At 43.5% G+C, this 14189-nt stretch overlaps 1 protein-coding gene across 1 annotated transcript in view; it reads left to right on the top strand.

Moving 5' to 3' along the window:
- The window catches only part of SYNE2 (spectrin repeat containing nuclear envelope protein 2), a 260281-nt gene that overhangs the window by 192450 nt on the left and 53642 nt on the right, over positions 1-14189 (top strand). Inside the window, 5 exon segments of the mRNA XM_048484653.1 lie at positions 527-621; positions 1544-1778; positions 2812-3006; positions 6180-6305; positions 10762-10899. Coding sequence (XP_048340610.1) covers positions 527-621; positions 1544-1778; positions 2812-3006; positions 6180-6305; positions 10762-10899 — 789 coding nt within the window.

The following is a 14189-nucleotide window of genomic DNA, read 5'->3' as shown; positions in this document are numbered from 1 at the left end:
TGGAATAGAATAGAATAGAATAGAATAGAATAGAATAGAATAGAATAGAATAGAATAGAATAGAATAGAATCTTTATTGGCCAAGTGTGATTGGACACACAAGGAATTTGTCTCCGGTGCATATGCTCTCAGTGTACATAAAAGAAAATACATTTGTCAAGAATCATAAGGTACAGCACTTAATGATTGTCATATAGGTCTAGTAAGCAATCAGGAAACAATCAATAGTAATAAAAACATAAAATGTAAAATCATAAAATAAAATGAAATGTCAGCACTGGCTATAGTCATACAGTCAAAATTGGGAGGAGATGGGTAATAGGAATGATGAAAAAAGTAGTGCAGTAATTATATAATAAATATATAATAAATAGTTTGACATTATCGAGGGAATTATTTGTTTAACAGAGTGATGGCATTCGGGAAAAAACTGGAAGTTTTGCGTGTTCCAATTCAGAATAGTTGATCTGAAGTACGTTCATTCCGCTGTGTGACACATAATGATTACTTGATCCCATGCTTACAGGTAACGCAAGCGGAGATTTCCGTCCATCAGCCGATTTTTAATTCTATGGTGTCGAAAGCTCTGCATGTGGTGGAATCAGGAGAAGCCCAAAACAGGTATTGTATTTGCCACCCTCACAAAAATGCAGCACCTCTTGATTGGGTGACCCAGAGCGGTGAGGTGGGAAAAATAAACCGGCTCTGCTCCCGTTGTGTTTTCATGGCAACGGGGTCACCCCGGGATATTGTTTGTTTGTTTGTTTGTTTGTTTGTTTGTTTGTATGTATGTATGTATGTATGTATGTATGTATGTATGTATGTATGTATGTATGTATGTATGTATTCGACTGCTAGGACTCCGCAGGACTAATCCATTGCTAGTAGCCGCTCTTTGATGAGGGCAAATGTCTCAGTAAGGGTTAGCATGTTCAGAGAGTCACTATCATAGCCCAATTCCCCAATCTTTGTTATAACTGATGTGCACCATTTAGAGTGATGGAGTTCTCTCAAGGTGAGTTGCGTCAGTGAGTTGTCGGAGCTTTGATAATGAATATGCAGCCAAAATGTTATGATGTTTAACCAGATAGTGGCCTCTATAGAGTACTGGCCAGATTCTAGGCGTAGAACTGCATGTGGGACGCACTTTGGTAGTACTGAGTAGTTCAGTAGTACTGAGACAGACAGAGAGCAGCTCTCCACTGTCTCAGGAAGCCTGGTCCTTTTAATTGGAGGTCCTGGGAATCGAACCTGGGACGTTCTGCATGCCAAGCCAATGCTCTATTGCTGACCAAAGCCCTCTCCCCCTCACAACATCACACATACACTATTTTGATCTGAATGAGTTCTATCAAGGAATGAGATCTTGAGTTTGTGGTTACGCCAAAGACCTTGCAGACAAAACACGACCAAGTTAATAGGAGGATACAAGGAGGAGTAAGAGGAATTATCAGCAGAAACTTTGACAAGGAATGCATATGTGAAACATTCATTGGGTTCCAGAAGGTGCTGAACTAGCGTATCCTTCCCTGATTGCATGCAGGGCTGAGTTTATCTCCAAGCTCACCCAGCTGAAGGAGCAGTGGCAAGGGGCTGTTCAGGCGGCCCAGCGGAGAAAGAGCGAGATTGACGGACTTGTGAAGCGGTGGCACAAATTCAACAACTTGCTACGAGACCTCACAAAATTCCTCAAGGAGACCCAAAGCTTCCTTGCCGCTGTGAAGAGCCAGGACAAGTACAGCTTGCACCAAGTCCAGAATCTGTGTCACGATTTCCAGGTTAGTTCTCGTGTTCCCAGAAAACTGGATGGTGAACCAGTCGGATTGGCAGCTCCCGGGATCCTCTGCCCTCGGGCCCTGTTGTCCTCTGCCTTTCCAAGTGGCAGTGGAAGAATTTCTTTTAGAAAACCCCGGCAGCAATGTCTGTATTGTTGCATCACTTCCAGTAAACACTTGGAAGTGATTGAGGATAGGTCTAGGAATCGCTGTCAACTTTATGGTTTCGCACTCTAGCAACCCTGTACAACAGTCAGTTTCTGGGAAATGTACAAGGGTCTCAACATCCAGTGCATTAAATATAAATATAAATAAATAGCAAACAGATATCTGAAGTGTGGCTGAATTTTTAGGGCACAAAGGAAACAGTGAAGGAACTCAGTGAATTTGGGTGCTGTGTGGTTTCCGGGCTGTATGGCCGTGTTCTAGCAGCATTCTCTCCTGACGTTTCGCCTGCATCTGTGGCTGGCATCTTCAGAGGATCTGATGTTGGGAAAGCAAGTGGAGTATATATACCTGTTGGAGTGTCCAGGGTGGGTGAAGAAACATTGTCTGTGAGTAACAAAGAAGACAGCCAGGTCAATAGGTGAGGGCATCTGAATAGAAGTATGAGTAACGATGAAGTCTATAGCATGGGAGTAACAATGAAGATAGCAAGGTCAGTAAGTGGGAGCATCTGAATAGAAGTATCCTGGCCTTTGTTTCCTTTGTCTATAGTCATCCTATGTTTGTGTGGAGCTGAATTCACTGAACTCGGTGAATGCTTTTGATCAGCTTTGGCGCCTTCCGCACATGCAGAATAATGCACCTTCAATCCACTTTCAATGCACTTTGCAGCTGGATTTTAGCGTGCGGAACAGCAAAATCCACTTGCAAACAATTGTGAAAGTGGATTGAAAGTGCATCGTTCTGCATGTGCCTTTCAGACTTAAGGGTGAGGGAGAGGCCACTAAACATCGTTCCCTCTTTCTCGTTCTTGGTCACCTTATGTATTTATTGCTAAGATTCCGGTGTCTTTGTTTGGTTTCTGTTTCAGTACAAGCAAGTTCTTCTTTGGAGGTGGCAAACTAGGTGTTCTTTGGCCTTGGATACTGGGGAAGAGCTGCGTGACGCGGCAGACCCTGAAGTAAAAGCTGTCATACAAAAAGAGAGCAGTCAATTGCAAGAGAGTTGGAGCAACGCTCAGCTTCAAGTGGAGGAGATCATGAAACAGCTTCAGGGCCACCTGCAGGTATATTATTATTGTTGTTGTTGTTGTTGTTGTTGTTGTTGTTGTTGTTGTTATTAATACACATAACAACACAGCACAAGTATCTGGAATTCATCTCTGAATATCGAGTCCTTCCCAAGGACCTAGGATATTAGAGGTATTTGTGCATTAGAGATATGTGTGTGTAGTTCTAGAAGTGCTGCTTTCTGCAGCATGTGGACTTATGTTCTGTCCAAGTTTAGGCTTTCCAGATGTTTTTCAAGATTTCTTGGGATTCCTCACTACTAAGAGGCATTTTCTACCTTAGAGTGGGATTACTGTTGTTCTTTTTTGCCACAATCGTTCAACTTCAATTTGTAGGTCCTTGTATTTTGTGATCTTTTCCAGTTCTTTGTCCTCTACCCTGCTGTCAACTGGCACAGCAACATCTATGATCCAAACATGTTTTTTCCCTATCACTGTTATGCGTCTGCAGGGTGTTGTTGTATTGCCCAGGTGTCTGTCTGTCTGTATTCTAAAGTCCCAGAGTATTATTATTATTATTATTATTATTATTATTATTACAGTATTATTGTTGTATTTATTATTACATATTATATATTATTATTACATATTATTATTATTATTGTTAAAATTTATATACCGCCTATCCCCGAAGGGGGGGGGGCTCAGGTAGGTGTAAAGGCCAGATAAAACATCATCTGAAAACATGCATATAATTAAAACAATCTTAAAACATCGCTCGCACCCTTACGAAACCCTCCTAATGAAAAATGGTGGGTCCTGATAGTATTAGGGCCCGTGGGGGTAAAGAGGAGGGGGCAGGGGCACCCTCAGCGGCCCGGTCTCTCCAAAGGCCCGGTGGAACAACTCAGTCTTACAGGCCCTGCGGAAATCCCCAAGGTCCCGCAGGGCCTGGACAGCTGGAGGGAGAGTGTTCCACCAGCGTCAAGGCAGGCAGAAGCCGTAAAGCGTCTCTAGCTCGAGAGTGGGAAGGCCACCAGCCGCATCATTGAGGGGCTGGGGACCTCCAGTAAGTTGGCCTTTAATTCTTAGGAACAAATTCCGAAGGAGCAGCTGCGTTAATTTGTGGCAGCAAACACAAAAGGGGAGGCCGGCTTTCGTGGTATAAGGCAATAAGTTTAAGGTGTCGCAGCTCTCTCCTTCTGTTGAGAGGAAGTTCTGATGAAACCTGAGAAGTCTGAAATTCTTAGGAGAGAGGGGGCAGGCCAGAATTCATCCCTGGGAGAGCCAGCGGGGTGTAGTGGTTGAGAGCAGGTGGATTCTAACCTGGCAAACCGGACCGGGTTTGATTCCCCACTCCTCCACCTGAGTGGCACAGGCTTATCTGGTGAACCAAATGTGTCCCCACACTCCTACATTCCTCCTGGGTGCCCTTGGGCTAGTCACAGTTCTCCGGAATTCTCAGTCCCACCGACCTCACAAGGTGTTTGTTGTGGGGAGAAGAAGGGAAAGAAGCTTGTAAGCCACTTGGAGTCTCCTTACAGGAGAGAAAGGTAGGATATAAATTAACTCTCCTTCTATGCTGTGTGAGTCAACAACAAAGCTGATATTTCAGCTAGGAAGCTCTTAGGAGTCCTTCCTTTACATCGTGCAGTCCTTTCCATGATAGAGGATGCAAAGGAACAAGATGATGTCTCAGCCCACAGAACCTGGGATCCAGCTCTTCTTATGCAGATGGAAAGGGCGAGGGGATTTTCGGCCCCAGTCCTGAACCCACAAAGCTTTAAAAAGGGCCAGGAGGGGTACAAACTGATCAGATCTGACATCTGCTTTGAGGCAGCTCATCGCCTTGTGGTCATTGCTGTGGCTGCACCCTTGCTGAATGTCTTGCTCCGTGACTATAGGCACTTCCGCACATGCAGAATAATGCACTTTCAATCCACTTTCAGTGCACTTTGCAGCTGGATTTTACTGTGCAAAATATCAACATCCGCTTGCAAGCAGTTGCGGAAGTGGATTGAAAGTGCGCTATTCTGCATGTGCGAAAGTGCCCCATGCTGCTAGTTTTAAAACCCACTTAGATCTTGAGTCCTGACACTGAGTAAGGGAAGAATGGGAATTCCAGAATCTGGTTACAGAACCAAGGAATGTGTCTGCTGGGAAAGTGCCTCAAGCATTGACAATAGAAAATAGAATAAGGAAAAGGAGGAACCGGCCGCTGATGGCGCCCCCTCCTTCTCTGGCCCCTGACATCTGGGCCAACTACCATCTAATGAGACTCGCCATTCCTCCCTTTGGGGGGGGGGGAGGGAATTTTGAAATTAGAATGCTGGATGCCACTCCTCCCTTTCGGGGGAGGGGAGGGAACTTTAAAAATAGACTACTGGACGCCATTCATTTTATTGAGATTTTTTGTATATTTATCAGAAATAGTTTTTTACGGTTTTATCGCTGCTTTTAAATGTTTGGTTATCTTACATTGTTATCCTTTATGTTGTACACCGCCCAGAGCCCCTTGGGGATGGGGCGGTATAAAAGTTTAAGAAAATAAAATAAATAAATAAAATTAAAAGGGTTGGTTTTTATACCCCGCTCTTCTTTACCTTTAAGGAATCTTACAGTGCCTTCCCTTCCTCTCCCCACAACAGACAACTTGTAAGGCAGGTGGGGCTGAGACAGTTCTGAGGGGACTGTGGGTAGCCCAAGTTCACCCAGCAGGAATGTAGGAGTGCAGAAACACATCTGGTTCACCAGATAAGTCTCTGCCCCTCGAGTGGAGGAGTGGGGAATCAGACCCGGTTCTCCAGATTAGAATCCACCTGCTCTTTTAACCGCTACACCACACTGACTCTCAATGGCAGGCAATGGCAAACCACTGAAAGTCTCCTGCCTTGAAAATCTTACAGGGTTGCCATAAATTGACGGTGACTTGATGACGCTTTTCCACCATTAAACCAGTGTTTCAGGTCCTTTTTTAAAATGTTCCAGTTGCCTCTAAGGCTGTTCAGAATCTGAAACATTCTTGCTCTTTCTTGAGATGGCCAGAAATCCGGAACATCTGCCCAAAGGTTTAAAGAAGCGGGTTCAGAATTTATGCTGGTTCACAGTGCTTCATCCAGAATTTCTCCAATTCCATTGCCCCATGCGGAGGGAAGGGGGAGCAACCAACTAGCCAAAGCGAAAATTTTGACCACCCGTATCTTCCTTCCTGTTTTCTCTGCAAACCGTAGACGTTCGAGAGCTCTGAAAGGCAGACAGAAGGGTTGCACCAGAGGTTGCAGGAGCTCAAAACGAGAGTAAAAGAACCTCTCCCAGCAGAGCATGACGAACTGCAGAAAGCAAAGGAACATATGAAGGTACCGAAATTCAATCTGACTATTCATCTCCCTGACTTCTTCAAGGAACGTTCTTTGTGTCTCCTCCAAGGACTATGTCGCAAGGCCGATTCTGCTTCTGAAGCAATTCCCTTTCTCATCAGTTTGTACAGGCTGATTGATCTGGAAATGTTTTTGCCCACAATTCCCTGTCTTTTAAAATGTCAGGGGTGCCAAAAACATCTTGCAAAGCCTTGTGCTCCAAAGCAAACAGTTGAAGGTTGTCGGTTGAGGGACTAGAGCGCCTTCCTTATGAGGAGAGGCTGCAGCGTTTGGGACTCTTTAGTTTGGAGAGGAGACGGCTGAGGGGGGATATGATTGAAGTCTATACAATTATGCATGGGGTAGAAAATGTGGACAGAGAGACATTTTTCTCTCTTTCTCACAATACTAGAACCAGGGGGCATACATTGAAAATACTGGGGGGAAGAATTAGGACTAATAAAAGGAAACACTTCTTCACGCAACGTGTGATTGGTGTTTGGAATATGCTGCCACAGGAGGTGGTGATGGCCACTAACCTGGATAACTTTAAAAGGGGCTTGGACAGATTTATGGAGAAGTCGATTTATGGCTACCAATCTTGATCCTCTTTGATCTGAGATTGCAAATGCCTTAACAATCCAGGTGCTCGGGAGCAACAGCCGCAGAAGGCCATTGCTTTCACATCCTGCAGGTGAGCTCCCAAAGGCACCTGGTGGGCCACTGCGAGTAGCAGAGAGCTGGACTAGATGGACTCTGGTCTGATCCAGCTGGCTTGTTCTTATGTTCTTATGGTTTTCTGGGTTGTATGGCCGTGTTCCAGCAGCATTTTCTTCAGAGGGTCATCTGAAGATGCCAGCCACAGATGCAGGCGAAACATCAGGAGAAAATTCTACTGGAACACGACCATAAAATACACGTATTCAGTGGTGGGATTCAGCAGGTTCGCACCACTTCAGCAGAACCGGTTGTTAAAATGGTGCTTGCAAACAACCAGTTGTTCAATTATTTGAATCCCACCGCCAGAACTGGTTGTTAAATTATTTGAATCCCACCACTGCCTGGATGGTATTGAATAATATCAACAAATTTTATCTTTTAATACTATCGATATACAGGTTTTTTCCTTTTTCTTTGATTTTAACTTTTAAAAATTCAAACTTCTTCTCTGGTGCGAAGGGAGGACCAAAACTTTTTCTGTGGATTTCTGGATTGTGGGGGGCGCTGCCCCTAATCCCAGCAATGTGGAAGGGATAACTGTATTCAGCATTATGTTCCATATTCCCCTACGCCAATACATTTCTCTCTTCATCCTCCTTACAAATTGTGAAGATACAAATTGTGTATTCAGCATTATGTTCTATATTCTCCTATGCCAGTACATTTAGCTCTTCATCCTCCATACAAATTGTGAAGATTTTGTACTTTTTTAATGAGTATTTTTATTTTACACATCTAAATAGCACATAGAAAGATTTTTAAAAGATCCCGATCTAGTCCTCCCTCCCCCTATAATAATAATAATACTAAATGAAAAGAAAAAAAAAAAACACATATACAGAAACACCTACACATTATGTTCTTAAGGATCCAAGCATAAATCTAACTCGGTGCTTATAGTTAACATCTACATTTTTTTCACTTTTAGTCCTTATAAAGTTGTCTTAATCCAATATGCTGTTTTCATTTAAGTTTCGAATCCTGCCATTGTTTCTCTGTTTGTATATGTTTTCAATAAGTAGCCCACAAAGGATTTCCAGTCTTTCAGAAAATTTTGAATATTCTTGTCTCTTATAACCGCCACTATAAGATTGTCTACTTTTAATAGCCACAACAAAGTCACTATGCCCATGCTACATGGTATAAGCAAAAGGTTGCTAATGAACATGCAAATTTATTCTAATAGTGAATGGAAACAAAGTGCAAGTATCAAAGTCCTATGTGAGAATCTTCTGCCAAAATGGTAGCCTTACAGCATCATTGTGCAAATAGCAAAAAAAAAAATGTCCAGAGAGTCGCATATGCAGACGAACTTCTCCAGTGTATGCCCGTTTCGTGAAAATCTTGTCCAGTTCATCAGCAACGTAATTCATTCTTGCCCATAATATTCGGGAATCACTATCCTATTATCTAGCATAAAAAAAGGTTACTGAATACATTTGTACTAAGCTAGTTGTTCTACATAAATTATCATTCAATAAAGTGCCTGTGCGCTGAATACAATAAATCTATCAGTCTTAAGAATGTATGCTCTTTAAAATATTGCCAAATATAAACACTGCAAATATTATGAATTGTATGAAACGGCCTCAATACTTACATGCCATAAAATGCTAGAACCATTGGTTCCAACATCTAGTGTTGGAACCTACCCAATTTGTTATTGATTCTCTACTATTAGCTACATTGTATCTGCTGTGACCCATTTTTTTCTCCATACCTGTAGTGATTTTTATATGTATATCATTCCAATCCTACGCAAAAAAATGTTTTGTGTGCTTTCCCCCGCTTTTTTGTTAAGTCACAATTGACTTCTGGCTGCCCCATAGGGTTTTCGAGGCAAAAGACAAACACAGATGGTTTGCCATTACCTGCCTCTGTGTTATGACCCTGGACTTCTTTGGAGGTCTCCCATCCAAGTACTAAAGACCCTGCTCAGCTTCTGAGATCTGACTAGATCAGGCTAGTGTGGACTATCCTGATCAAGACATTCATGGGCTTGAATTGGAGTAATTCTCCATAGAATTACACTATGGCCCCTTCCGCCCATGCAGAATAATGCACTTTCAATCCACTTTCACAATTGTTTGCAAGGGGATTTTGCTATTCCACACAGTAAAATCCAGCTGCAAAGTGCATTGAAAATGGATTGAAAGCGCATTATTCTGCATGTGCGGAAGGGGCCTATGTGAGTTTGAAGTAGTTGAGAAATTCTGGCAATACTATTATAGCTGCTACTTGTTCTACAAAACTAAGGAAAGGAAGTGGAAGAAATTGGAAGGCCACTTCTTTACAGCCCCTTGTTTTGAAACAGGATTGTCTAATTCTTGGCTAGAGTCTTGCAGTTAAGTAACAGAAACAGGCTCTTCTGCATTCTCAGTTACCTTGCTTTTCTTCAAAAACTGTTTCATGCAAAACGGTGTATTCCAAGGAACACTGGTGATCATTGTTGAAGATTCCATTGCGTCTTTATCAGATTATGAATTTTTCCCCCGTCAATGTTCCTGAGGTTGTTTATAGCTGTCCTTTAAAATTGCTACATGTATACCAAACGGACAAATACTCAGAAAATATAAAACCACAAAAGTGCCTTCAAAATATAGGATGAAAAATAAACCCTGAGAAACAGAATTAGGTATGAAAGGAAAATGAGTCAAAAGCAAATAATAGATTTGCTCCTTTAACCTGGACTTTTTCAAAGCCCGACATTTAGATTTTGTTTAATAGGATAATTTCTATCCCTGAATGAGTGGAGGGAAGCGGTCATACTTCCCTTCAGCAATTTGTAGGGCCAGGTCCTCTCTATTATTGCACACCCAGTTCCTGGGCACGTTTACTCAGAAGAAAATCATGTTCAGTATAATAGGACTTTTCACTAAGCATATTTTACTGTAAGCTACCCCGAGTCCTTTTTGGAGGGTCGCGGGATAAATAAATAACAAACAGGCTGTGGTTGGGTTTCAGATCCAGGATCAGTGTGGCTAAACGTGGTCTGCCCAGGACCTTGTTCTAAACCACAGCCACTGAAAAACCCATTTCCACAACCAGCGTATGAACCCGGCCGTGAAAACCTTCGACAATACATCAAACAAACAATAACCGGTAACGTGATTGTCGACAATCAATAGCGAACCGTAATGCTTTGGTAACCCAAAATAACCAACCTTCTGTTCAAGCCACAGGCAAAACCAACCCTGAGATATACGAGAATAGCAAATGTATCATAAATCGGAGTGTAATATAAGTTTTTGTGATCAAGAGCTTTTAACAACAGTTGGCAAAAGTCCAGGAAAGTTTCCATTCAAAAGTCTTCATCTTTTTAAGATGCCACCAGACTCCTGTTTCTTTTTTATGCGTTACCGGCTGAACCGAAGTTCGGCCCTGCCAAATCTGTTGGAGCCCAGCTTAAAGTGGGGAAGCTTTGCTCTAGAATGCCTTTGCAGTAGCATGGTTAAGCTAAACCCTTACTGACACTCCTGCATTTTCGTTTCTCGCAGTTAGTAAACGCGGGGAAAAGAGAGCCTCAACCCAACTAAGAGGCAAGGATGCCAGCCATGAATCTCCTCTCCGCTCTACCGTATGCAATTCCTCTTCCTTCCCCTGCACTCACATAGGCCAATCACATAGGATTAAACCAAAAGGTTTGTAAGAGGAAACACACACACACACACAGAGTCCAGGAGCCCAGCCTGAAAAGGTTGCTGTTGTTTTTTGTCCCCCGGGCGTTTCAATGCAGGAGCTGGAAAAGTCACTGGCCAGCTGGAACCGGAGCTTGAAGGAGCTTGGCACCATGAAGGCCGATCTGGCTTCCACGTCATCATTCTCCCAAGACGCAATGATGGTTCTCCGAGTAAGTCTCCAGCTTTAACACCCAGTGGGAAGAGCCTACCCGCTGCAAGTGGCGAACTCTACAGGGCAGGCTGGGACTCTCGGTTGGCGTTTCACACCCGGCCCCCGGTGCTGAAAAGGGAGAAAATGTCTCGCAGGCTGTTCAGTTTTGCACAAAGGCGTGCAGGAAGGAGTCGGCCCGAAGATGCTAAAAGTTTAATCTATATTAAAAAACCCACTGTCTGCAAACGCACTTTGTGTTGGTGAAGCAACAGTGTGCGTGGGAAAGGGGAGTATTCAGACTTCCTTCTTTGTCTTGTATTTCCTAGAACGCTTCTAAGTTTGGAAACTTTCTGTGGTAACACAAAGGACGTAAACAGGGTGCTGTTTTTGCTTTCGAAGCGCTGCTGTGGACGTCTTTGTTTGAAATGTTACAGACGCCAGGCAGGCTTTGGAAGGGTTAAACCGAAGGCCTGGGGTGTGGTCTGATTTGAGGGTGTGAATTAGTGGAAACAACTTTGGAGGTACTATTCAAGAGTTCCTGTGTTTTGTTACTTAAGATTCTCAGGGGGCAACATAGCTTCAGTTTCAGAGGCAGCTAAGTTTGGGGTAAAAAAAAACGGGAGAGGGAGAGAGATCAGTCGGTGAATGCTTTGTAGGAAGAGTTTGCAAACATGCCAGCCGTTTCTTTTTTTATTAGCATACATGCATTTCTGCAGTCTCAGCCAGGCTGCAATTAAAGCCATTCTCTTTACCCCTGGATCATTCCATATTGCTCTTAACCTTATGCTCACTGGGTCAGTTGTACAGATTATTGGCCGTAAGACCATTACAGTCTCACTTCTAGGTGAAACCAAACACAGTAGTATTATAGCTAACCTCAGCACATTTTAAGCTTGAGCTGTTCAGGTCTTTCTACCTAGGCTGGTGTGTGTGTGTGTGAATGTGTGTGAGAGAGAGAGAGAGACAGAGAGAGACAGGGAGAGACAGAGAGAAAATACCAGATGGCGCACTGAAGACCATTTTATTTTAGGCTGCATTTGACTGATTTAGTTTTTATTATTGGCCGTCCTAACTGAGATTTTAATCTGGGTTTTAATTTTGTTGATTTTAAATTGCTGTCTTTTGTGGGGTTCTTTTTTAATCACAGTTGTTTTGTTATTTACATTATCTTCTGGGTTTTAAGACTGGGTTCCCGAGGCTTAAAGGTGGCCAATAAATTGCCGGCATAATTAAAATTAATTAACGACACTAAGAGCACGGACCTCTAATCTGAGCATCAGACTCCATTATCTGGGTAGAACTGGATTTGTTTCCGCCCCACTAAGAAGCCTGCTGTGCTTAATCTTTGAGGCCAATCACAGTTTGCCTCTACGAACTCTTTCAGCCTCCACTTTCCCTGCTATAAGAGTTCCAGATTGGGAGAGAGGGAGTTTGTAGTTATCCCACTTTGAGCCTTGCTACAGGAGGAGAAAGGGAAGGTATAGGTATCCAAACTCTTCTTCCCTCTTGCATAAATTCTCCAATATAAGACATCCCCTGAAAATAAGAGGCGTGCATACTAGAGGTTTTGGTTGAAGTGCTTAAATATAAGGTATCCCTCAAGTAAGACGTAGCAAAGTTTTTGTTTGGAAGCATGCCCGACGAACAGAACACAGAAAAATAAGACATCCCCTGAAAATAAGACATAGCGCATCTTTGGGAGCAAAAATTAATATAAGACACTGTCTTATGTTCGGGGAAACACGGTAGTAGCTCCAGTCTTCCTTGGTAGTCTATACGATACAGGTCTATAAAAACTAGGACGAAGAGGCTTAGGCCCCTTCCGCACACACAAAGTAATGCGTTTTCAAACCACTTTTACAACTGTTTGCAAGTGGATTTTGCTATTCCGCACAGCTTCAAGGAGCACTGAAAGCAGTTTGAAAGTGCATTATTCTGCATAAAGCGTAATGAGAGTATGGCCTTCAAAGAGACAAGCTTCTACTCTAGAGCTTGTATGGCTTATGTGCGCTGAACCTCCGCGGGTTCTCCCAGTGGTTGATGTGTTTGGGGCTGTGTGTAGGGATGGGTTGGAGGAAGGGGAGAAGGCGGAGGATGGGGTATGAGTCTGAAATTGTGTGCATCGAGGAATGCTGCTGTAAATTTCATTGTGCGTGCATAATGACAATAAAATGCTTATGCTTAGTCCCGCATCTAAGGCACAATCCTTCTTACGCTACTGCCAAGCTCTGACAAAACCAACTAGTTTGAGATGTCAGGGCTGCCGTAGTTTGACTCCGTTGTAACCTTGTGAAATCATACTTTCAGTGAGCACAATGTTTTGCCTCTGCAACAAACCTGTGAGGCAGGCCAACACTGTGCAGATTTCAGCTCCTGAAAGTTGGTCTGTGGGAGAGAGCGACTTCAGACCGAGGTGTCGAACGCTCCATGAGATGACCCCTGCTGAAAAATATTTAACCGTGAAAAGTTCAGTATATCGAAACTGACAGTTAGTGCGCCCCATTCGCTGCCCGAGAGATAAGCCTGTACGAAACGTTGAGTCAAAGGGAAGCGTGTCCTTTGCAAACAATGGATGAAAAAGCCCCAGCCTCCGTAAGCATCTGAACGCAAGGCCGTGCAGCTGGTGTGGAGTACCATGGAATTAACCAACCAGATGCCCTTCAGGAAGGGGTGGAAGAACAAAGGCAGCAGATGTATTCTGGGGAAAGTACGGGTAGATTTGGCACAGGGAGGGCTAAAATCAGTACAGGGAGGAGCAGGAGGAGGAGAGAGTTTGAACGTATACCTCGCCTTTCTCTCCTGGAAGGAGTCTCAAGGCAGCTGGCAAACTCCTTTTCCCTTCCTCTCCCCACAACAGACCCCTTGGGGTAGGTGGCACTGAGAGAGTTCAGAGAGAATTGCGACTGGTCCATGGTCACCCCGTGCATTTCCACATAGGCGAGCTCCTTTGGTTGCCTTTGTTTGTGTCCTCTCCTGTAACATCTGTAACGCGAACAGGTATTTAGGTTTCATGTTGTGACATTACAGCGGTGTGTCCTCTTATCTCATTGGCCTGCCTAGGTGAAGAGATTCACAACTTTGTGACATCGCCTATCCAAGAGTACATGCACTGCTCCACTTGTCAAGTAGGAAGAAAGAACAATACAGAGTCTGAAATTTAGTCCCCTTCCGCACATGTAGAATAATCCACCTTTAATCCACTTTCAGTGCACTTTGCAGCTGGATTTTACTGTGCAGAATAGCAAAATCCAGTTGCAAACGATTGTGAACATGGATTGAAAGTGCATCATTCTGCATCTGCAGAAGGGGCCTTAGACTCATTCTGGACAGGCA

This window comes from Sphaerodactylus townsendi, linkage group LG02 (assembly GCF_021028975.2).
Source record: "Sphaerodactylus townsendi isolate TG3544 linkage group LG02, MPM_Stown_v2.3, whole genome shotgun sequence".
Taxonomy (NCBI): Eukaryota; Metazoa; Chordata; class Lepidosauria; order Squamata; family Sphaerodactylidae; genus Sphaerodactylus; species Sphaerodactylus townsendi.
The sequence above is the reverse complement of the archived record's forward strand: the minus strand, read 5'-3'. Positions and strand labels throughout refer to the sequence as shown.